This window comes from Strix uralensis, chromosome 11 (genome assembly GCF_047716275.1).
Source record: "Strix uralensis isolate ZFMK-TIS-50842 chromosome 11, bStrUra1, whole genome shotgun sequence".
NCBI lineage: Eukaryota > Metazoa > Chordata > Aves > Strigiformes > Strigidae > Strix > Strix uralensis.
In genome coordinates this window covers 18,507,733-18,532,901 of record NC_133982.1, presented here as the reverse complement: position 1 = coordinate 18,532,901, position 25,169 = coordinate 18,507,733, and the positions used below count along the sequence as shown (strand labels likewise).

The following is a 25,169-nucleotide window of genomic DNA, read 5'->3' as shown; positions in this document are numbered from 1 at the left end:
GGTTTGGTCCCTTTTTGGGCCAATGCCTCTGTGGAGAGAGCAGCTTTGCTTGTGCAGAGAGCCCAGCTTGGTTGCAGTTGTGATACTTGCGATTTCTCACAGGTGTTTTCAGTTTTAACAAGGCCTTCAGAAGGTGTGGGAGTGTGCACAGCTCCTGAGTTCCCAACTTCCCTGTGGTTCGGAACTGTCAGTGTTAAGTTAATGGTTGGACGAGATGATCTTCAAGGTCTTTTCCAACCTAGACGATTCTGTGATTCTGTGAGTACCTGCAACCAAGTGATGCATTAACAACATTTCCAGGCTAAGGTTACCTATGAAAAATGCCCTTTGGGTTTACTTGTCCTCTCCGTGAATAAGCTGTGTTGCATATATCTCACGAGGAGCAACCCCTTGCCTTAACTCTCACTGCTGTGTTGCTGCACCTATTAAGCATACAACAGCAATGAAGACCTCTTGGCTGCCCTGCCATGCCTTTCAGCACCAGTTTTTGTCCTTCCTGCTGTGATGGGAGATGTCTCCACAGCACATGGTGATGTATTCTGGCCCAACAGTGGGTTTTGGCCATAAGGTGCCATTGTGGTCCTCAAGGTGTTTTTCCTTGCAGAGAAGGGAAGGTGCATTTATCTCAGCAAGCAGAGGGTTGTAGGTAGTGAAGAAGTGTTACAGAAGTTGTGGGAGGAAGAGTTGGAAGGAGCTGCAGCTCCTCATGATCCCTGCAAGGGATGGGGTCTGCGGAGAGAAATGGAGGTCCAAGTTTTGGGACAGGTGCAGGACAGTGTGAGGTGGAAATCCCTGGAGATTCCCTGCACCTCTGGAGAGCTGGCTGGCATGGCAGGCCAGGCACCAAACAAGGAGGAAGAGCATCTCCCACGTGTCAAGAGTGCTTTTGCAATGTGTGTTAGTGAAAATGGGTCTACGCATCTGTGCTCCTACCCGTGGGGCCATGCCAGCTGGTGGTGGCACTCGGCACATCCAACCAGTGATGGGAGTTAATTTGTGCAAAAGCCCCTGTGGGGGTCTCGATTAGAGCAAGTTACATCACTGATGTTGGGGCAGGTCATGGGTTAGTTCTGCCCTGAAGCCCACTGCTCCTATATTATTCATGGCCTGTCATGAATTAGCAATGGGCCGGGAAGGCTGCTGTCTATTACTTACAGAGCTGCCCTCAAGTGCTAGGACAGCAGCTCTCCTTGGCAGCCTCATTTCGTGAGGATATTTGCAGCAGAGCAGAATTTCTCCCCCATTGCTTCTAAGCGCCACCGGCTCCCTGTCATGTCCCAGGGTACAACTCCAGTTACCTGATCTGCTGTTAGCTGAGTCCATGGCTCTTACCTGTGTGCCGTCCTATGTCCTGCTGGTAGCAGTGACCTTAAGAGAATCTTGAGGAGAATGTGGATTCATGGTCATGCTGAAGAAGATGCAAAGCCTGCATGAGGCACTGGCAGTACCTGTTTGTAGCAAGTAGGGAATGTCTTGTCATTCAAATCCCACCAAATCACTGCTCTAATGTGCTCTGGTCTGTTAAATCCTAGTGCTTTGGCCTTTGATTCACTTGTCTGAGCCTGTACCTGCGTTGCAAAGGTTTACGTGCTTTTGATGGGAAATGAATGAACTAGGAAATGCCATAGAGTGAAGTTTAACTCAGTGCTTGTTCTAGGAAAAAAAAAGGTCAGATGACATCTTTCTTCTTCTATGAGAAGATTCAAGGTGGCATCATTAGGGTTCAGGTTTAACACCCCTGGGTGCTACCAGAAGAAATCCCTTCTCCTCCTCCTCCTTTTGCAGTACCGTATTGACAAAACAGCAGCTGCACATGTATTTGAAAGGTTGTTTCCAAATCCTGTTAGTTGGTGGAATTAATTTTGTAAAAGCAAGCACGAATTTTGCAGTAACACATGGAACACCAGAAAAACAACTTCCCTCTGTATGACGGGGGGATCTAGATATCAGGTGGAGCAATGGCTTGACCTTTGGAGATGCCCTTCTGCTTTGGGGTGACTGAGCTCACCTTTTGCAGTGCTGACTCCTCTGCTCCCTATTTTCTTTTGTGTCACAGTTACGTGGGGAGATATTTTGTTTGCTCACGTTATTGTTGCAACCCACACTGGTAACTCAGTCTGTCCTGGCGGAGCACCAGGCTCTCCTTCCTGCTGGGACCTGCCCTCCTTGCATCTCTAAAGAGAACTGTAGTGCTTTAAAAATGTAAATGAAATGGTTAATAGGTTGGAAAATCAATTATAATAAACATTCCTGGTATATAAACTATGTGTAAGTGTGTTTTAAATGAAGTACATTAAAGGCAGTGTGTTTTTCCATTTCTCCTGGCCAGGTCAGCAGGGTCTTAGTGCAGTGCTGTTTGATTTGATTAAAATGCATGACACCCTGCACATTAGCTTATGTCCTGGGTCACCAGGAGGCTGTGTTCTTACAAGGTACTCGGGAGAAGAGCTGCCATCTTCACTGAGCACTTGTGAGGGCTAGAGGTGTGCTTTGCCGAGCAGGGTCTTGGACCCTCACTGAAGTGGGATTTGAAGATGTGAATCAATATTTTAGGGCAGTGGGGAGCTGCCTGGTCCTTTGCTGAGGGATGAATGTTTTGGGGGTCTGGACGGCTGTGGGACTGAGCTGCAGATGTGCAGATCTTGCAGTGAAAGATGTTGCATGTATTCACGTGCTGCCCTGGGAGATGTAAAACCTTGTCAGCGTATGTGAAGGAGACTGTGTGAACGCATGGATGTGTAACCTCTGTTTCTCTGGAGGCAGAAGAGACATGAATAATGAGTGTCAGAAGACCCCAGGCAAATAACATGGAGGAGATTCTCCCTTAGCTCTAAAGGGCCCCTTGCACCTGCATGGTGGCTGTTGTCCTCGGGGAGCCCAGAGCCAGACGATGGCCCTGCTCATCATTCCCCACTCCACCATCCTTTCTCATGCTCTCTCTGCCTGTAGGAGACTAGAGAGGAACCTTTTTAACTGCAGCTGCGACATCCGCTGGATCCAGCTCTGGCAGGAGAAGGGTGAGGCGAACCTGCAGTACCAGGAGCTCTACTGCATGAACATGGATGCAGCCATAATCCCTTTGCAGGAGATGAACATCACCCAGTGCGGTAAGGACTCCCAGGGCCGGGCATAAGGGAGGCCAGGAGGGTGCTGTTTCTGTCTGTGTGAAGGCATTGGGTGATTTGGGGCATTTCTTTCATTGTAGTGTTGTTGCTTGACAAAGCATCTGTGATGAGTCTATGTGATGTCTTGAAAAGGGATATTTTTCATATTGCTCTTTCTTTGTCTAACAAATCCTAGAAACAGCATATTGTTAAAAGACACTGCCACCATATCTTTCATAATTATTCTTAGGAAATACACATCTCTATTCATTTTCTTTTGTTTTGTTTTTTCAATTGAAAGCCCATATCTGTAGGGAAGAGGCAGGAATGACTTTATCTCTGTTTCCTGCTAAAAGAGCCCAGTGGCCTCAGGAGCAATACGAGGCACGTTCAATAGTTATCCCTTTTTCCTTCACCTTGTTCACACATCAGCTGCCTGTTCAGTGTCAGTTTTTACTCTGCTATTGCCATTACTGGAAAACATCCCTTGCAGAGTAAGGGGAAGGAGGTGTACCTTCAGCAGAACAATTAAACTGTCTATATGCAAGCAGCTGTCAAACTCACAGGCTGATAAAAGGAGGAAAACCAGAGGTTTTCTTTTTCTGATGATTGTCTTCTGTTCTAGGAAGCTGGGTTTGTTTCTGTAGCAGTAGTAGACAAACTGCATGCACATTTGAATTTGCATGACTTTTTTTTTCAAGTTCACAGTGTCCCTTTACTAAGCTCTGGAAATTGGCCAAAGTATGCCTGCATGTGGATGAACTAAAAAGATTTTAGTGTGTGCTGTAATTTCCTTCCCACATGGGAAGAATAATCAGCAAGGATTAGAGGGGGGAAAAAAAAATCCTTAGGGATCAGGGACAGGAGGAGAGGTGACTCCATCAATGGTGGTGTTAGACTCTAGCGGACAGCAGGGTGCTGATTGGGACCACGAATGTGCTGGTGTGCAGGGTGAGCACCTTCTCTGGCCTCGCAGTCTCCTGGAAGGGCAGGAAGCCACACTGATCTGCTTTCCTCTAGAGGACAGTCTTTCTGTTCAAGCATTGAGACGACTCAAGGGGTGTTGTAACAACACCCCATTTGTCTTTGTCCTTTGGTGCTGAGGGCTATTGTGGCTTGGTGTGGCCACGTTTGATACCAGCTCGACCTGGAGAGACTGTATGTGTCCTTTCTATCTCCCTCTCCGCTGATTCCTACCACCTATGCATCTTTGCCAGGCCTTGACTGCTGCCTCCTTTCTTCTGGCATCCCCCCAAATCAGTGAAATGTTGCTTCCTTCCTGGTGTCACTCCCTGATGGCAATGAAATTATGTGTATCCCCATCCATGTCTTTGGGTTGGTGTGATGGATGCTGCTGCCTCATGATGGGAGGAGACCACTGGTCAGTCGCCCCCTGCTCTCCCTACCCAGTTTACCTCTATGAACAGCCCAGAAAGCCTCCCCTATGCAAGGTGGCTGTTTTCCCTTCTTTTCACAAACAGTGCTGTCTTGTTTCATGTTTTAAGGATATTTGGTGCCTGTTGTGGCAAGTAAGGAAGGGGTGTAAATCAGAGCCACCATAAATCAGTGAGTCTGCCATTACCAAGGAACAACAAGGGCACCTTTTATTAGGAGAGCTGCAGTTAATATGAGGACACATCCTTGGTTATTTTCTCTTGATTGTTATAAATGAGAGGGACAGTTTCCTCACCTAGAGTGCTGGGTGCTCTGCGCCTTGTCCCTGGAGGTGGGAACACTTTGGATCCTCTCCCAGCACATGCAGCTTTCCCATCCCAGCAACTGCCCACAAGAGCAGCTTCTGTGGGAATAGAAGGGATGGATATGGGGGTTGTGTGAAGGGAAGAGCAGCCAGAACTGGACACCAAATTTTGGATTCAAATGTGATGGGAGGGTCTGTTCAGCTGGCACATATCCAGTGTCTACATTTTCCCCTATCTCCAAGACCCGTCCTTCACTGGGTAGGACAAGGTCATGCTGTTGCCTCATACTGCTTATCCCAGGGTGCTGGAGGCTGATTTGGGAAACAGCTTGGTGGGATCTGGGTCCACATGTATGTCCTGTGGCTGGCTGCAGTAAACTCTGCTCCACACCTGAGCGCCTTGGTGTCTGGCTCTCCTAGACCTCCCTGAGATCAGTGTGAGCCATGTGAACCTGACGGTGAGGGAAGGGGAGAACGCTGTCATCACTTGCAACGGCTCAGGCTCGCCGCTGCCCGATGTCGACTGGACGGTGGCCGATCTCCACTCCATCAACACGCACCAGGTAGGGGCTGTAGGACCTCAGTGTTGCCTGCACCTGATGTAGCAGGGGCAAGGCAGCTGCCATGGGTTCCCCAGGTCTGTGCATGCAGGGCAGAGGGTCAGATAGATGGTAGAGACTGCTGTGAGAAACATGAAATGGTTGTATCCAAAGGAATATCAAGGCCACTTCCTATCCACATGAGAACTGGGGAACTACCTGAAGGCAGCAAAACCCCCACTGGGTGTGGCTGGAAAGTGAAGATGAGATAGCTCCATATCTCAGTGCTCCCTAATTGAATCAACTCGTGTCTCCTCTAATGAAACGACTTGTTTACAGAGGTGTCTGCAAGCTTTTCTAGAGGCAAGCCATGTTTATCAGTGCTACAATGCTGTGGCTCTCCCCCTCCTAGTAGTTCCTCTTATAAAATGCTCTGTATTTAATCAGGTGAGGAAAGACCTCCCTTCACCCAGATCCTAGTTGTGCTTGGATTTTGGAGACCTTCTCACATCTTACATGGAAACTGTGATCCTTATCTTCTTTGGGCAGTAGTGGGGATGAGAGGAGCCACCAGACACTGATTTCTGTCTGTATTTCTCTCTGGGATTTTTAGACCAACCTCAACTGGACCAATGTTCATGCCATCAATCTGACCTTGGTGAATGTCACCAGTGAGGACAACGGGTTCCTGCTTACCTGCATTGCTGAGAACGTGGTGGGGATGAGCAATGCCAGTGTGCTGCTCACTGTCTACTGTAAGTAGCAGTGGAGAGACCTTAACCATAAAGAAGCTGGAGGGCTGCCCTGGGAATTGTCTGAATGCATGGCCACTTGCTACCTGTGACATACTGGTTTTGTGGGTGAGGATTAGGAGCTGAGCACAGTAAGGAGGTGGTTGATCCTTGCACAGCTCTCTTAAGTGTCAGTATTTTTGCTTTCCTGCTGCTTCCATTAATGCAGAAATGAGTGCTAGAGCAGGAGAGAAACAGCAGTGCCACGCTGGTGGTGGACATCTCTTCACCCATCTCTTGGAAGATCCAGCAGAATAAGGAAAAGCTGTAGAGGGACTAAAATTATGTTTACAAACACAGAGTTGCTTGCCCTGATGCTATGTGGGAGGTTAAATGTCACCCTTGTAAAGCCAAGTGCTTCTTGCTATGCCTCTGATTTCAGGGATGCTGGTGCTTCCTCTCAGATCTGTTCCTACAAAGTTAAACTGCAAATGCTGTGTAAACACACACATGTCAAATTTCAACTGTTCAGTTTTAGCTGCAAGTAGCTAAACTTTCTTTGTGCTTTCTAATATAACTTAACACAAACTTGACCTTAAGAGGAAGTTTACACAGCTTTGTGCTCTCAAGCAGCTGAGATTTACTATATGTTGCTGTGTCTGTAATATTTGCCCTTACTCTGTAGTTTGAGAAACTGTCCTCCACCCCAACCAGGTAGAGTGGAGACCCACATGGGATTCTGGCTAGTCTTGGTGAACCCATGTATGTTGCATGTCCAGTGAAGTGCTGGAGTCACGAGGTCCTGTAAACAAGGCAGTCACAAGGGATAGGAAAAAGGAAAGCAGATGGTTTACTACTTTCATCTTCCTCCCAATAAATACTATTGATGGATTGAAAAATAGAGGTAGATAAAGTTCAGATCAGCTCAGAGGTGATTGGTCAGCAGGCAGGTGTTTTTTGCACTGCGTTTTGGCATGTTTTCCTCCACACCTTAAAGTACACCATGCCAATGCCTATTTTCACCCATGTAATCCTTTAAGCTGCTGACAGTTTCTGCTACCCCTGCTTTTGTTGCCCAGACTCATCACTCAGGCTGTAATTTCACGCTGAAAAGATCTGGGTTTGTGAGTGTAGGTGGCTGCCTGTTTTGAATCCTCCTTGCCAGGAAGATGTGAACAAGCCACATGCAAATCTAGGCTTGTGAGCGAAAGGAGGTGGCTGGGACATGGCTGTGTGGGTCAGGGTGGCTGGGTGCTGGTGGGAGAATCTTGCTTAGCTCCAACCAGCTCTGCACCTTTTTCTCTTCTACCACCTTCACTGCCTGAAATATTCACTGTCTTTTTTCCAAAAGGTGGGTCAAAGTTGGTGCGTTGTTTTTGTTCCTTGTGGATGCCCCATGGATTGTCTTTGCAGCTGGATGGTACCAGGAAAAGGAGAGTTTTAGGGAAGACCTACATCTTTGTGTCCTTTGTCTTTGCACAAAACTCTGTTCCTCTAGTTCAAACCCTGCCAGCCTTGGGGTTTGGGACCTTACATGTAGGCGTTGCAAACGGGGTTTCAGAAGCAATGGCAGAGCAACATTTGAATTCTTGGGGTGTCCCGGGGGGAAGACAATACATATGCAATAAATTGCAGACAGAGTCTCTGCTTTTCTTTTCCTTCTCCCACTCTACTCCCTTTAATTAAAACACCCCTGGAGGGTGCTTGGCGGGTGAAAAATCCTTTGGGATATTCAGGCAGTCAGAACCCCCAGGGACAGGCAGTCGCTGAGGGATGTTTGCTTCCACAGCTACGCAATCCAAAATTTCTCAGTGCGACTGGAAAGCTCCCATGGGCAGCTTGCACATGTGTAATGTAATAGTGCTACGTCACGGTGTCCTCCTTAACGGGAACAGTCAGCCTCCCTGTGATCCCTTGAGAGAGCATCAGGAAGTGTGTGGACCGGGCAACTCCAAGCTTAATTGTTTCTGGGCTGGTGAAAGAACCATCCCTGTCATTAAGCTGTACCCCTGTTCAGAAGCTATAGAGAGCTGGCTGTGGTTCAGATCCTCCTTCTGGGGAGCATGGAGTGGTTCTTGTGACTGCTTCTGTGCAAACATCCATGGAAAGAGTAGAAGGAACAAGGGATTTTGGAGGTTGCATTTTCAATAATCTTAATTTCCATGGTGCACAGAGATGTGATGTGGGTGGAGGTGTGCTGTGAGCTTGCCATGTTTCTCTCTGCTAGATCCCCCTCGCATCCTAACTCTGGAGGAACCAGTGCTACACCTGGAGCACTGCATTGCATTTGCAGTGCATGGGAACCCAGCTCCCACCCTTCACTGGCTGCACAACGGCCAGGTCCTTCGGGAGACAGAGATCATCCACATGGAGTTTTACCAACAAGGGGAAGTGTCTGAGGGTTGCCTGCTCTTCAACAAACCCACTCACTACAACAATGGCAACTACACAATTGTGGCCACCAACCAGCTGGGCTCAGCCAACCAAACCATCAAAGGACACTTCCTTGAAAAGCCCTTTCCAGGTAGGATATTCAGTTTATCTCATTAGGGTTGCTTGCAATCCAAAGGTCTTACTATGATCCCAGCAATAATCCTTGCACCTAGACAAGGCTTTGACAACCCAAGTTGGTCTTTGAGCAGCAGGATGAAAGAGGTGACCTCTGGAGGCCTCTTCTGACCAGCCTGATTCTCCTACTCAAGTGTGTTTTGGTGTCATAACAACTCTTTAATGCAGAGAGATACTCTAATTGGTTTAGATTTCTGTTGTGTAACATATTCTACAGTGTTGGGGTTTTTTTCAAGATCTGTAGGGATTTCAGTGGGAATAGGGTGTAAGTTGGATCAGTGATTTTGGATTTCCTCTGGGGCGCCCCAAAAATGTTGCCCAATTTTTCTGAGAGAAAGTATTCTTCTATGGGACTGCTAGTTATAAGCTAAAAAAAAGAAAAGTCCTTCAAAGTCATGCAGCTCTTCCTTTTTTTGTTCCTCTAGCTTGCATTTGTGAAATGATTAAGGCTGGATGCAGCAGTGTCAGGATTGTTTTCTTTCTGAATATGACCTGTGCCATTCCAGAATGACAGGTCTACAAAAGATGCAACAGCTCAATTAGTTGCTTTGCAGCAGTTTGCTGGGATTTCTTAACTGATTGTTTGGAATCTGCTGTTGTACTCCCTAGAGATTCAGGGCTTAACTGCAAAAAAAAGCATTTGAGGACATGAAGATCCTGCTCTGGAGAGTGCATTAGAGACTTTTGTGGTGACCTGTCTGCTCTACAGGAGCATGGAGGGTCTTGGTCTGCTCTCTGGCATTACAACACCACGCTGGCCATCATAGAGTTAAGATCTGTGCATTCTGCTGCCTTTAGGAATGATGCCATGAGAAAGTGGCAGCTCTGAATTGGCCCCTGCAGCCCAAGAAAATCCAGCAAAATAGGGCGTTTGCTAAATATAGAAAAATTCCAACGGTACTCTCATTTATTATTTATATCACACCATATATGTACACAGAGTTTTCCCGCAGGTCAAATATCGTAAATGCAAACTCAAATCTCTGCCTTGAAGATCTGACAATTGAACAAATGGGCTGATATGGATGGGAGTGGAAAATTTGTATTCTGTCTTCAAGGATGATGCCCTGTTTGACTATCTGACCTATTTATGTTTCCTTCTGTCAGGGCAGAAGAGCAGCTTATCAAATGTAGGTGGGTGAGGAGAGGCGCACGGGTGTGCAGTCTCAGCTCTGTCAGGTCCCACCTTTGTGACTCAATTTCCCCATCTGTGAAATAGGGACAGCTCTTAAGTAGGTGCTGGACCTCCAGAAAAGGGGGCAGATCTGCTGTTCTGGAGGACTGATTTTGGAAATGGATCTGAGCTGTAATGTGGGAACGCACATTGATGTTTGAAGAGCCTCCTGTGTCAGGGGCTCTGGGAGAATGGGATTGTGAGAAATATATGTAAAATATTGCCCTTGTGAGTGCATCTTCACCCACGCCTTGTTTGTGTTGTTGGTGTGGAGTACTTACTGAGCCTGAATCATCTCTCAGCAGGAATTGACCTATTTCTTTTATTTCTCCTGATCCAAAGTCCCAAGCTGTTCCTCACCCTGACAGACCCTGTCAGCCCAATGCAGGATGTAATTTACCTTCCTTGAAGTTTGGTGCTCTGTCCACTGCCACAGCTGACATTAACACTCAGTGCAGCTGACTTTTATAATTTCCCAATAATTTGAAGATAGATTCTTCCAGAAAATGCCACAAATTGAAGGTTCCCCAGTGTGGTTCCTTCAAGAAGCTTATTGCCTATAGCTATTCACATGTGAAGAGTTTTGCTGTCACTACCCAGGATGAGATTATTAGTTTTAATTAATTAATGAAAGTGTAGTGCCTGGAAAATTTCCTATCAGCATAGAAAAGGACCTGTGATGGTGGTGTCTTTTTTTTTTTTTTTTTAGAAACCCCTGATCTGCAGCCTCTTGTTGGTACTGTGTCAGACTGTGCTTCCCAGGTTGAGAGGAGAAAGGTGTTGTTAGAAGCTGGGTGGGAACTGGGAGATATGTCCTGTGTCATATTCTGCTTCTCTGTGATGATGTGGCTCTAGGAGCCAGGGAAGTGTCTCCCAGGACAGATTTGTGTCATATCCTGATAAAAATCTCATTGCAGGTTTTCATTGGCATCTCTACATTGGCTACCATCTCCTTATTTAATCTACAAAGGTTTATGTACCAATGTACCTTCCTCCCCCATGATGAGTGTTTAGTTCTTTGGGAATGTCTCACAGAACTCAAGTTGGCTGAAATTTCTTGGCTATGTTTTATACTTTGAAAAATAGGGTTTAGTGGGAAAAACTTTTCGTGGGTTTCCGTTGAATTTGCTTAGTCCAGCAGAGAAAAATGGAAAGGGGAATATGTAGAAGCAGCAAGAGTTTTATGACTAGACTATGTCTGCTTTAATAGGGAAAAAAAAAAAGTCTCCAAATGAAATATTTCTTCCTTCCCCCCCCCTCCCCCCACCCCTTCTTGCTAGAAAAAGCCAAGGAAAGTTACTCTTCTGCTTGATTTGAAACAAAAATATTTTTTCAGGTTTTTTTTCCCCTGGTTTGGAAAGCTGTGTTTGTCACCCGGGGGTTGTTTTACGCTTCCCTTCCAAACCTCACCCATACTTCAGTGTGAATGTTTCAGCGTCCTTCCAGGAGCCCTCTGCCAGCAAAGCTGTGTAAACTCCAGTTAATATCGGGCTCAATTTCTTACATGGGCGAGTGAATTGAAAGCTGACGTTATTCTCATGCTATGTAAACTGAGTGTCACTGAGAGCTTTAGACCTCATCGTCTGGGGCCTTGGCCGCCTTTGGAGCTGAAGGAGCTTTACTGAATAGACTGGCGCAGTCAAGAGGCTGACAGCAGGGACTGGTGTGGCTGTCTCGAGCGAGAGGCAGCTCTAGGACAGCCACAGCCTCCATGTCCAGTTCAGATGTTGTTAGCTTTTATGAGTGGCTCGTGAAAAGGAGGTCAGAGGAGGTCTCCTCTAACCCCCTGCCCCAGGCTTTGCTCTCCTCCCTGGGAGCTGGTCCTCATCCTTGTAGGACTTTGTCCTTGGGTGAACACTGCCATGCAAGGCAAAATCTGCTTCTCTCCCCTCTGCCTCCATCCTGCTGAGCCCCATTTGTCTATCGAGCTTTGCTCGCCTGCTTGAAAGCAGGATTGTTTAATGACCATTCAAAAGTTTGGGTAGCATGCTGATAATTGTTCTCCATTTTGGCCTTAGAGTAGCATCCTTCCCCTCCTGTTTCAGACCAAGGGCCCTGCACAGTTATCCCTGTGCTCTCCATCCTGACCTCCAGCATGTCCTGCTAGTACATGTGCTGCAATTTCCAGTTACAGTTGCCCAACAGGACAAAATATGAAAATTTGGTTTCCTGGGCTCTTTGGGGTGGTGGAGTGTGTCTGAGGTGGGCTGGGAATGAGACCACTCTCCTTTTGCTGTACTGCTAACGGTGTTGCTTCTCTCTTTGTCCTTTCCACAGAGAGTACAGACAACTTTGTCTCAAGTAAGTGTCTCCTTGCCCTTTGCGTACTGTGGGTGTTTTGTTTTTGTGGTTCCCCCTGCCCCTCTGTGACTGACATGCTCCTGGAGGAAAAAATCAGGAAGCCAAAAGCAAATTGACAGAGGTTGCACAAGGTCCTGGCTTCCTCATGCATGAACAAGATGTCTGGGGAACTTTTGATCGGCTGGATAATCTCTAGAGCCCAGGAGATGCACATTTCCCTCCAATGACATCCTGAAGAAGGTCCTATAGTGGAAATGATGGTTGGTTGTGGTGTAGTGGAAGGGGTCTTAACTAGATGCAGGCTGGCCGATCCCCAAAGGAGTTGGGTGTCATGGCCCATTTATAACATGCATTCTAGTGTGGACTGGGATGAGAAGGAGGACTCAACTTCTATAGTGTTTCCTCAGCAGATTCTTTTTTTTGTTGTGTGGTTTTTTTTTTGTTTTGTTTTGTTTTCCCCTCCAAAAAACACCTAAGTAACTGTTTCTTTGGATCAAGTTCTGCTGGAGTCAGTCTTGTGTTTTAACCCTACTTAGCCTAGTAGATTTCTGAGAACTCTAGGACATGGCTCAGCAGTGGAGGCCACCCCACCCTAAGACACCAGGAACCCAGATGTTTCACATTTGTAAGGTTGGAGTGACATCAGCATTGTCCTCGTCTGTGTTTTCTCTGCTGATGTGCACAGGAAACTCGGATGGTTGACTCTGATGCCTTCTGAAATAGAAAGTGGCAGCCTCTGTTAGGGGTGAACTGGATCTTGTTAGGTCAGACACTGCCATTGGGAATGTGCTGGTGCCTTGGCAGTCCCATGAGAGCCATGCTGAATCTTCTGTCTTGGTGTTTTGGTTTCAGTCGGTGATTATGAAGTGAGTCCCACCCCACCGATCACTGTGACCCACAAACCGGAGGAGGACACTTTTGGGGTGAGTCCTGTCCTCTTCTCTACAGAACTGGCTTGCATGCATTTCTTGTTATTGATGACTCAGTATTTACATTCCTGTGCTGTTTTGAGATGTTTGCAAGGAAAATCTCTTCTCTTATGACTCAAGACAACAATCAAAAGGATTTTGTCGCTTGTGTCAGGCAAGTAAAATACTGACACAAACCATCTGATCCTCTTAGGTCTGCAGTGTGAAACCAGAGAGCTCTTTGAAAATAAGGCATCCTATGAAGTTGCTCCTGGCAGGGTCAGAAATTCTCACTCTAAAAAAGTAGCACCCAGAGAACAAACAAACAGACAATTGCGTGTTTCATACTATTATTGAGCTGTTAAGTTTAGCCCTGTGAGGGACTCAGATTTAGATTGGTTCAATTTTGTCAATGCCAGTTTGCCCTCTCTCCTGCTCTGCAGGGCATGCCAAAAATGAAAAAGGAAAGAAAGCCTACAGCTTATCAGATCTCAACATTGTCTGTCTTCTGCAGAATCCAGGTAGAAGAAGAAAAAAAAATGTGTGTAATTATTGGGAAAAAAAATTAGCATGTTACACAATTGCTCTAATTCTGGGAAAGATTTAAGATCTTGAAACCCACCAGGTGTTAACAGAATGAACAAAACTTAATCCACCTTGGTTTCAGTTCTCATCCAACTGAAAATCCCCTAGAACTGAAGTGAAAGCTTTGAACAGTGAGACTGGAGTAATAATGTGCACTGTTTATTAAATATAAAGCACAGAAAACAAGCTGGGGGATGAAAATAGAGTGTGGTAAAATAAAAAATTTTAAAATATTGTAGCTAATGTATCAAGGTCAGGGAAAAGGGTTGCAAAATGAAATTACTTTTTCTCGGTTAAATGAGGTATTTTCTATTATAGCAGAATACAGTTTTGTAAAAGGAAGCAAAGTCTAAATGCATCACAAGACCCAGTACAGGAGAAAAATTGGACAAATGCCAAAGAAATTGTTGTTTACATCAATGCAATAAAAGTATCTCGAGTAAAGACTTGAAGGAATAAATATTCATAAATATTAAAATAAGCCTGGGATTGTAAACGCTTTAGGGCAAGGAGGTTTTCTTTTCTCTGCTTGTACACTGACACAGTGGAACTACAGTTCCAGTGAAGGACTTTGGACACTGTTGTAGTATAAATGTTTACTACTAAAAACTACAATAAACAGGGAACCATTAGAGGCTTTAGGAAAACCAAATGTTTTCTGGGGGAAAAAAACCCAGAACAGTTCTACTTAATTTCTTCTGTTTTCTTTTTGTGGTGTGTTATTTTCCCTCATTCTTTGTCCTGAGGGGTGTTTAGATCGAAGCAGAGTTGCTCTTTCTAAAGAATTTTCTGCTGCTCCTGTGTGTTCTCAGCTCAGGTTAGTATAGCTTTAGTGTTGTGACATCATGGCACAGTGGTGATGTCAGAAATGGAGGCTCATGATGTGATACAGTGAAGGGAGAGCCCAGGCGTTGGAGCAGAGGTCTTCCTTCCCTGCAGATATATGGAGTGAGAGGCTGGGGAGAACTGGTGCCAGAACAGCATTGCTGATAGGGAGATACCGGACCTTCCCATCCTGCAAACAGCCTGTGATGCTTCCAAGCTGTGCCAGAGCCCTTTGCTTTAGCAGATATCCATGGGGCTGCAGCAGATGGTGTGAGCCTATGGAAAGGTTAACTGGGCAAGGAGGTGCTGTGTTTCCAATCTAGACTCCTAAATTCCTCTGTCTTGACTCTAAGGCTTTTTTCTTTCAGGTTTCCATAGCAGTTGGGCTGGCAGCTTTTGCTTGTGTCCTCTTGGTCGTCCTCTTTATTATGATCAACAAGTATGGCCGGCGGTCCAAGTTTGGGATGAAAGGTACGTGCAGTTTCTTTCCTCTAGCAGGAGGCACCTTCCAGGATTGTCCGGCTCTTATAGCACACATGGAAAGGTGTTGTGGCTTTATTCCTACATTGTCAGTATTGGTGCAAATCTTCTGGAGAGAATGTTGTCCAGCCCTCTTCTACTTGTTGAGAGAGTAACAAAGATATACTGGCTGGTGGTTTTCACCTGTATGTGCTTCTGCTGAGTAGAAGTACATGTGTGTTTTCCTCATCAGTACATAACTGCATCTACAGGTTGCCCAGAAGACCTTTGAGCCTGCTCCCTCCAGCCATGCATTGAGGGAGTTGTACTCAGGAGAGCATGTTCTTGGTTGAAATCTTTTTTGTGGACTTGATGACACATGCATTTCCCCTTGTGTTGCACTGGGTGCAGAGCACAGGGTGCGAAGGGGGAAAAGGATGTGAAATTGGTTTGGGTTCTGTTGGAAAGGTAGGTGCACCCATTCTGTGTCTGTCTTTGAATGGGGACTGAGACACTGCTGTAAGTTTGTAAGGTCCCTGCTGGGAAAGCAATTGCTGACCTGGCTTTCAGCAATGTGGAAGGTGTCTTTCTGCTACTTCTCTGCTGGAAGGTGTCCTCCTCTGTGTCATGAATAACCATGTTAGGAGCTATTTCAAGTGTCCTTGGTAGTGACTATAAAGTAAGAAGGCATCTGATGTTTGCCAGGCAGAACTGGTCCCTCTGTCCTACCAATACCAGTGCTGTCATGTGATAGAGCTAACGCCAGAAGAAAGTAGATGACTCTGCCATGTGCTTTTTGTGACTGCTGGTATATCCAGTTGGGCAGCGTTGGTGGTGCCCAGTGAAGGCTGGAGGAAGAGCCTTCATATGACAAAGTAGTTCTCAGCTAATTGGTGGCTCATGCATACACTGTTTGAAGCCAGGCCATGACAAACATGAGCTGCTTCTGAGGCTCCTGAGTCGCAGTGTATTTCCTGGCCTTGCTGGGGTATGCATTGCAGGGCAGGTTGATAGGTTTGGGAACGTTTCTTGTGCTTGCCTAGGGCTTTGTTTGCTTTATGGAGACATTTCCTGAGTGGGTCCAGATGAGTTTCTGGCTGGAGCTTCCCCTGTGCATCCTATGGAGATAGAAGACAGGACATTTAATTAAATAGCAAATCTTCTACACCAACTTAGCAATATTTAGTCCATATGTCCAATGATAAGAACCATCTGGTAGGGTGTACTGACTGGTGGGTGGAGTAGAGGAATGGAAGACATGGTTCCTGGGATCAATTCCCAGCACTTCTACTGACTCAGTGTCCGTAGGCAATTAACTGTCTTAACCTCTGTCTCTGCTTTAATTTCCCCATCTGTAAAATTGGGATGATGTTACGTGCCTTCTGGAGGGATTTGTCAGAACACTTTGGAAGTGCTTGGGCATTTGCCACTGATGGGGCTTAGAGATACAAATATAAAAAGGGAAAGTAACTTCTGACCGTAGTGGAAGAATCAAAGAGGAGTGAACCTTACGTGAGTAACCAGTCTTGGTGAACAGATGTGTGTATGTATTCAGAGGTGTTTGGATAAAGTGTGTTAGTGGATTTTCTGTATTCCCAGAAACCAGAGGGGTGCTGTGATGGGCCCTTGTGTGTGCAGTTTTTGGGAGGCAAAAATGTTCAGCCAGAAAAGCCTGTTTTCCTCCTCATCATGCTGTATTTCTTCCAATTCTGATATGAAACCACAACACCACAAAGTTTCTAGAAGTTTTATTGATGTTGCTTGGAGAGATGGAGTCGACAGAAATTAAATACATCTTTAAAACCAGAGAAATAGCTCTTTAATGAGTCACAAGTGTCATAGGCACCACCATGGGCATCCTACTCATACTGCCTAAGCTCTGCTCCCTGTTGGAGGCTGCAGATCCTCTTGCCCTGTGGATAGTCTCCCTAGCACATGGCCTTACCTGCTCTGAGCCTCCTGCTTCTCCCCAGTGTCTCTTCTGCCTATGCCTTTTTGTTTAGCCATAGCACCATTGTCAACTGCCATGCATGGCTTTGCATCTTTAGCCTGTATCTCCTTTCTTTGCATCAGGCTTGCTACCAAACCTCACCACTTTTTCATCCACAACACAAATACAACTCTTCCATTCACTTGCAGTGGCTGGAATATTTGGTGGTACCCTGGCTATGGTCTGCCCTGGCAGCTGTAGCTGACTTATTTCTCACCCCCACAAGAAATGTCACAGTCCCCTCCATGCTTTCCAAAATGCAGTTTCTAAGCTCTCCTTCCCTGCTGCTCAGCAGGTCCATGAGTCCAGAGCCTTGTTCTCTCCTTAGGTTGCTTTGTGGTCTCAGCTGAGCTGTTGAGGATGGTCTCAATCTGGCAATGATACCTTGAAGCTTGTGTTTGTCTTCTGCATCCTGGATGTCTCTTTCCCTGGTGTCTCCTCTTTCACTCTGCTAATGGGCTGCTGTTCCTTTCCTTCTCCCTGGAGGCTTCCTATTCATGGGGTGAAGCCCTTGCCCAAATCATCAAATCACTTTACTGAGTGGTCCTGAGCTGCTTTTCCAGGGCCTCACATACAGGTTTTACCTTATTCTAGCACTCTGTTCAGGACATTGCAGCTGGCAACCACCCCCAAATCTCATTTAGCCAGCACTTTCCTCTGGGTCCCTCATTATTGGTTAATTCTTGTGCAGAAGCCATCCTGTATGGCACCCAGCATGTTATCATTTACTAAGAAAAAAAATTCAAACCCTGAGTTCTTTTTGGGAAAGTGCATCATTCCCTGAATCAGGAGCTGTTTGTCGCCAGCTGATATGCTGCCACTTGTTGAAATCCCAGTTTGGCAGGCCTGCAGGAGCAGGTTTTTCCTGTTGTTTTTGTCACGGATGCAGAACATTGTGTGCTCATATTGGACACGTTACCCACAGCACCTCGTGAGTCTGAGCACATCTTTTTCCTTCTGTGTCTCCTAGCATTAAGCAGATGGTTTATCTCCTAGAGAGAGAGATGAACTTGGACTGACAAGGTTGGATGTCATGTTGGGCTGGAAAGTCTCCTTGGACCAGCCTGCTGGGTTGCCCACCAGTCCTAAAAGTGGACTAATAGGCTCTCAAGTGTCCAACATCCCAGCTGCCTTTGCTGAAAAGAAAGTCACTGTCTGACAGGGCACATGTACTGGGGGAGGACTATGAGAAGATGGTGTGTCAACATTTGTCCTCTTCTGGCTGGTAGCACACCCTCAGAGCATTGCCTGAGTCCTGGCAGAGCCACTGCTCTGGTTATGACCTGGCTACTGATACAGCCAACAGCCGAGGGGTGGAAAAGCCTGTGCTGCCAAGTGCGCTGTCAAAGGGCCGGAGCAGTGGCATCAACAAAAGCTCCTTGTGAAGGGGAGTCATGCTGTGCTCCTGGCTCCTTGGCATCCCTTGGCTGAGCTCACAGAGGCTGGCTCCATGCCATCCCCCTCGCCTTTCCCTGCTCCCCCTGGAGAGTGCATTCATGAACATGGGATGGCGGAGGTCAGATCCCCTTTCTGGCTGCTTGTTGACTTTGGCTCCCATAGCTGGGGGTGCTGGGGGATGATGGGAGCTGGGGTGGTGGAGGTGGCAGGAAAATGGCAAACAAAGAGCTTTTTTGTGAAACGTGGTGTTACATGGGCAACATGGAGGCAGTGGAGGGGAAACTGCTGGGAAAAGTGAATGTAAAACTGAGACATGTTGAAGTTGCAGACATGGGCTGCAACCACTTGCTAAAGGGTGATGCATCCAGAGGTGAAACTGAGATGCTTTTTAAAGTCTTGTATTAGTGTGGGAAGAAGAATAGGATCTTACAGATCAAGAAATTGGGAGGAAGGGCCCTTCTGATTACTGCTGTGTCCCAGGGGAATGGGTTTTACAGGTGGGATAGACCACATGGGAGTAAGGAGCCCAGCATACTGCGCTCGGTCATTGCTTCTCCAGCTCTGGACTCGGTGTCCCGTGTTCCCTGACTGCCCGCTGGAGGTGGAGGGTTTTATACCTTACCTTCTGGGGTCAGGCTTGTCACCACAAGCCTTGCAAGCTTGTGTCTTCTGATCAAAGTTTAATTCCAGCAGATGACAGGAAATGAAATTTCATAATCTAATAAAAAAGCCACAGGCAAGTCCCAGGACTAACAAAAATGAAATTTCATAAAACAGCAATAATGGCACAGAAAAGTCAAGGGACTAACAAAATGTTTGGATGTCACAGTGATGGAGGCCATGTAAATGCTTAGGTTGATGGACTGAAATATGTGCTCCTTTTGCTTGTTTTCTGTTACATTTGCAAGTGCCTAAGGATAATGGATGGGTGCTTGTGTGTATGTGTGTGAAGTATTCGTGGTGCTGCACAACTTCAAAAAAAATAAAAGACAAATTGAGTTTGCTGAAATACGGGGAGAAAAGATGTTAGACAAAATTCAGAGACAAGAGCACTTGTTTTGCTGAGATGAACTATTTTACAGGCTCTGAGATTAAAAACTACTTGCATTCTCCAAATGAGGTTTTCTTCCTTGGGTGGAGACTGTGCCAGCTAATGGTTCAGACTTGGTTACAGTTGGCAAAGAGTAGATTGCTTTTTAATCTGATTTCTTAAAGAAATAAGGCGTGTGATCTCACAGCCTCTCTGCGCAGATGCAAGTGCGTGTGGAGAGCTCTGCCTTCCCGGTTTTTCCCTTTCTCTGCTGCAGCTTTTGAATCTGCTGGCCAGTTCCACCTAGAGGAGAGGGGGAAAGGACTTAAGAGATGCCTTTACAGGCATCAAGGAAATAGAGGGGCTAAATAGAGGATGACAACTCGAGTGATGCCCTACTGGTGGAAATGCCTCGAGCCTTTCTGGGCATCAGAGAATCCATATGGAAGCTCAGCCTTGGACAGAAAAACAAAACACAGGGGACCAGGCTTTCACAGGGTCAGCTGTGGTGGGTGGTGTGTACATCTGTACACATGCATATACATATTTTTTTTCTGAATAGGCAGAAACAACAAGGAGGTGGGGGAGAAATGACAGAACAGCAAATAAGTACTGCCCACGCTTTCTGTAATGTTTGAGGAATCACATCGCTATCAGTTCTTTTGGTATTTGTTCTAATAGCCCTGATCAAAGTGCTGGCACTGCTGATGTGCATGTGGATGTCAGAAGTACTTGCAGAGCTGTTCCATTGTAATTTAGCATTAGTTAATAGGTGCTTAAAGTAAAGTGGTTGCCTATTTGATTATGATTGGGGGTTATTAACATTTTTTTCCATAAACAGATGGTAACTGTCCGCTGAGTCGATTGCAGAACAATTCCAGGGTGCTGATTCAAGAGGACCAGCTCCTGCAAAGATATCTCGGGTGCCTGGCTTTTTGATTTTGTTGATTTGTTTTTTTGTTTATCTTTTTTTTTCTTTTTGGCTTTTCTCCTTCATGCAATTATTGCTGCAGCTTTAAAGGGGGGAAAAAAGTAATATGCGAGAGCCATGACCTATCTTTAGGATGAGGCTTAATTCTGACCCATGTTGCCTTGGCAAGTCTGGCTATAATCATGCACTGGTTGGTTTTTTTTCCCCTGATTATTTGTTGCAGCTGTATAGGCATGAACAAACACTCTGCATCTTGGAGAGCCTACACCTTAAGGGTTAGTTGTTCAGGAGAAATCTGTGATCAGGGCCCTTTCATTTCATCCTCCTGGGAGCCTGCCATGTAGTGGGAGCAGGAAGAAAGAGAGAGCAAAGTAATATCAGCCAGCCTGGCATGGCTACAGGAGAGAAACAGCCATACCTTAAAAGCCACGGCTAACCATGGGGGCTCAGTGATGTATGTTGAGCCATACTAACGAACTGGAAATGGAAATCAATTGCTGTTGCTTTCTTTGAGCCTGGGTGTGCAATGCACAGACCCCAGCGGTGCCGAAGGGCTGAGCCCCCTGAAATGCACAACAGAGTGACTGCATGAGGCTGTTGGAAGTGGGGCTTTTCCTTGTTGGTATCCTTCTGTTTGTTTGAAAAGCCCCTTGATATACTTGCGCGCTATATTACTTGGTTTTATTTGCCTGGGAAGTGGATTGAAAGGGCATGTGGTTTCACTGGGGCTTCTTTCTATAAATGTCTGTTTATACTCTGCTGAAGTGCAAGCTGTGCTATTTATTTATTTATTTAGTGCCTTCAAGGTGATATAGCATAAAGCTCTTCAAACTGATAAGTGCTTCACCCTCTGCTAAGCCATGCAGTCTGTAACTGGTAAGGTGGCAGCAAGGGAAAGCTGCTACACAGCCTTGTGCTCCTTGGCAAGCCTTCAAGAGATCCCACCTCTCGCCTGAGGTGCTGTGACAAGACACCTGCTTCTGCCTCTATTCTCTGCGAAGGCAGATCCTCTCTCTCACTGGCAGTTAATGCTCACACCCCTTGTCCTTTTGTCCCAGGTGGTGTTAGTCTGGTGAAAGCTTTGAGAGATGGCATGAAGGAACAAGGAGCCACCCTTGGCTGGAGAGATACAGCCAGAGGGACTGGAGAGATACATCAAATGACCCTACAGGAGAAATCGTTAGCAGAAGATCAGGATTTATTTAGATCTAGAAATAAAACATTTTCCTACTCCCAGAACTATTAGTAGATTATTTATAAAGGAAATGTAAAGTGTGCTGATCAGCCATTATCTATTTCAGTTGCTTTTACAAAACCAAGGTGTCTATTTTAGGCACCTCCTAAAAGCAGTTAAAAAAAAAAAAAGTCAAATCAGTAGTTTTCAGGTGACCCGAGAAGCTCTGAGCCTCCTTCACACCACATTCTTACAGGCTTTTCCTCCCTGGGTGTGACCTCCCTCACTCCCAGGTGCACGCATTTGCTCTGGTCACCATCCTGGTGCTGTACCCGGGGGGTGTACCCCTCGCCCCGAAGGAGCCCTGTGGCATGGTCGGTGTTTGCTCGGGGCAGTTCTGCGTTAGCAGGTGTCTCACTGCTGGTTTTCACAAGCAGCTCTCACATTTGCAGTATCAAAAGATGAACAAGTGACCCTCATCTTACCTGTGATTTGTCACGATGTGAACTCCCAGCTGAGGTGGTGGAAAGATGTTGAAATTTGGTTTTTTTTTAATCATTTTTTTTAAGCTGTTCATGTTCCAGGCTCAGACTGTTGGCTTTTCCACCAGCAAAGCTTTAACAAGTGGCAGTGCTGGGGACCCTGCTGCTTGTGGCACTGTGCTTACTTCTGCCTTTGTGTACATGGTAGGCACAACCTTGAGGAGAGAAAGGGTAAGAATGAGCTATGGCTGCTTCCCTTGCACCGCAGGGTTGGGAAGATGTCCTTCATCCACTTGTCGTTCAGGAGCAACTGAGTCACCCCAATTCCTCACCCAACTGCTTACATACACCTTTTGCAGATCTGTGAAGTTACCCAGGCTCAGTTACCTGAGCAGCCTCCCCCAAGGGCCATGCAAAAGGTGCTAATCCTCAGGGGCCTCCTCTCCATGGCAGTGATGCTCCTGCCTGCCCCCTTCTTGCCTCCATGACTCCAACCTGTGTTAGGTGCTGGGTCTGATGGTGTCTGTCGTCTGTCTTCACGTGGCTTTGCTTTAGTGAAAGATGCTGGAATGACAGCACAGAGCCAGAATAATTCTTTTTATGTCCAGAACAAGTACAACATACGGCAGCAGGATAGGCTATTTTTTTAACTAATATGACTAGTCTGATGAAGAGACGTCATCTCCACAAGCCTTGCATCCTGTGCACTCTCTTGTGCCTCTCTGAAGGCAGCCAACAACCAGACAACTGAGTGTCAGCTTTGATGTGGCTTTAATAAGGTGCAGGGCAGTGTGGGAAGAAGCAAAGGGCTTTAATATTTTAATTGTAGTTTTTCTGTACTGCAGTTGTCCAATTATTCTTTGAAAAAGGTTTTGGTACTGTTAATGCTGATAAATGGTCCTCTGGGAGGATGTCCCTGGTGAGTTCATCACCTCTTTCTCCTCATGACTTACTCTACGATTGTTGTTCATTTATGCGGTGTTTAGCCAGGGATGCTGAAATCTGACACTCTGTCCTTAGACCCTGGAGCAAGAGAGCATCACTCTTGGTCAAGGGATAGGTGACTGCACTGTAAATGGCAGGACTGGCAAGGGAAGTGTTTAGGAGCTGTGAAGGCAAATGGAGAGAAGAAAGAGAATGGTACTGCTTGGTTTTGAACCTGGGCTAAATGTGCTTGAAGGAATGCCTAGAAATTTGGAGGCAGCAGAATAAGGGAATGGATAGGAGCTGTCATAGGCTGTTCAGGCTTTGACTGGCAAAAGCACTGAGGAAGCAAATTGTAGAGAGTACTGAAGCATCTGATGATCTGATGGGTTTGTTCCATCTCCAGCTTCTATTTCTTGTGGTGCAATGAGCCTGCCTGTGTCCTGGACAGCCCCAAGAAACTCTGTCATCAGCACCAATGTTTAGCGTCTGTTGATGAAGGTGGGAGCAGTGCAGAACCCTATGTGATGCTCAGGCATCTCATTTCAATCTACAACTATGCTATTAAAAATCAATGGACCAGAAGATAATGCCTGTACACAAAGGCAGCTGGATAATATTTTGTGCACAGGAGGAATAAATCACATTTGGATTCTCATATTTTATGTCTGAGGGGCAGGGTTATAATCCAATCTCTATCTGGGAGAGTGGTCTTCAGGTGGTGCCATAGCACCTGGATGGTGAAGGAGGATGGGATGCTCTATCACCCTGAACTTTACTTGTCACTCAGGAAAGGGACCCAGGAGATCTCATTGCCAGTGGCCACATAAACTGGCCCCATGTCTCCCTTTGGGCTCTGTGTATGAGGCACTGCCGACATCAGGGTGCATTGAGGGGCACCATACTGGGAATGATGTCCAGTGCACCCACAAAAGCTCACTCCAGCCCAGTCATCAGCCTTCAACGTGCTCTGCTTCCCCGCTCAGGCCATATTGCAGGATCTCCCCTCTGCTCTCAGGCTTGTGGTGTGAGAAGAGTGTGAAGCTGGTGCTTATGACCATCTTCTGTGTCTCACGGCCTCTTTGCTCCCTGTATTTGTTGGAACCTGCTAGCTGCAGAAAAGTTTTTCTTCATTGTTTTACTTCACCTTGGCCCAGCATCTGCAGGAGTTACCAGCCTCTTCTAGAAGGGACTGTTTCACATCAGGACCCTTACGCCACAGCCCAGCATCCTACACACCCTGGTGTTGGGGTGGTTTTGTGGCTCTGCTGGCTGTCCCCTGATCTTGCTGAAAGACCTCACTTTGTGACCAGAGAGGGGTTTTCCCCACAGAAAAGGAAAAAGCCATTTTTTGATCAGAGTTCCATTGAGAAGCATGGCCTTTGGCAGTGTGCTTTTGCCACATCTGGCTTTGACACCCAAGCCAAAGCAGTGCAGCCGCTTCAAAAACCGCAGAGGGTGAAAAACCATACAGTTATGGCAGAGAAAATGGATGAGTTTTGAATTTTGGATTAAAAACTTTGGCTTACTTCTCATCCCACCTGAACCAGCTGTAGGAGTTGCTGGTGCCAGTGAGCCTGCATCTCCATCTTCTCTGTGTCCCAGGGTATGCTTCATCCTCTCCAGCAAACAGCAAGTCCTTCCCAGCCTAACACAGTCAAGAGTCAGACAAAAGGCTGTGAATTAGTGTGAGAGGAAAAACATTGTTTTCCTTCACGGTGGTTTTCCTTCATAGTAAGATTCATGTGGCACGGGCTGAGGTGCCAGTGCCGTGGTAGCTCCAGGGCAGGCAGTGTGCCGGCGAGGTTCCCCAGTGCTGGCGGCACTGGAGTCCTGAGCAACGCCGGCTGCTCACGCAGAAGCCTGTGGTGCTGAGACAGCTGCTGCCATTGGGGCAGGGGAGAACTGGCCCTTTTGTTGCTGACAAGATGATTTCATCTTGATGCTCTAAAAGCTCTTGTGACATCCGCAATTTTCCAGATGGATAACGAAAACCTGTGAGCAGGGGCGTCTCGGCGGCTTTCGAAGCACTTGCCTGTGGAGCTGTGTCCATTGGTTTCATATCTGCTGACAGGGCTGAATAATCATTACGCTAAGTGGAGCCGGCACTCCGGGAGGCAGGTAAAGCCACTGCTGTCCTTGGGCTGAGACACGTTTCTCACCATGCAGCACAGAGAGGCGGATCGGAGCTGCTGGTCCCCATCCTGATGGGCTGATTTCTGCCTCTTCTCCTCCCAGGCTGCAGGGCTCTGCGGGTGCTGCTGGCCGGGTCTGCTTGCTTCTTGCTCAGGAGCCCCTCGACACCCTTTCGTGGTATCCAGGGATGGTCCTGGCTCTGGCCCAGGGG

General features: G+C 46.7%; 1 protein-coding gene across 4 annotated transcripts in view; it reads left to right on the top strand.

Moving 5' to 3' along the window:
* NTRK3 (neurotrophic receptor tyrosine kinase 3) overlaps positions 1–25,169 on the top strand; it is a 216,315-nt gene that overhangs the window by 59,614 nt on the left and 131,532 nt on the right. For all 4 annotated transcript variants that reach the window (XR_012630407.1, XM_074880480.1, XM_074880483.1 and 1 more), the window contains exons 5-11: positions 2,950–3,107; positions 5,224–5,366; positions 5,956–6,097; positions 8,301–8,597; positions 12,093–12,116; positions 12,969–13,039; positions 14,803–14,905. Coding sequence is in view for 3 of the 4 variants with exons in the window: in XM_074880480.1 (XP_074736581.1) it covers positions 2,950–3,107; positions 5,224–5,366; positions 5,956–6,097; positions 8,301–8,597; positions 12,093–12,116; positions 12,969–13,039; positions 14,803–14,905 (938 nt within the window). In the remaining variant the exon portion in view is untranslated. The remainder of the gene's footprint in view (positions 1–2,949; positions 3,108–5,223; positions 5,367–5,955; positions 6,098–8,300; positions 8,598–12,092; positions 12,117–12,968; positions 13,040–14,802; positions 14,906–25,169) is intronic.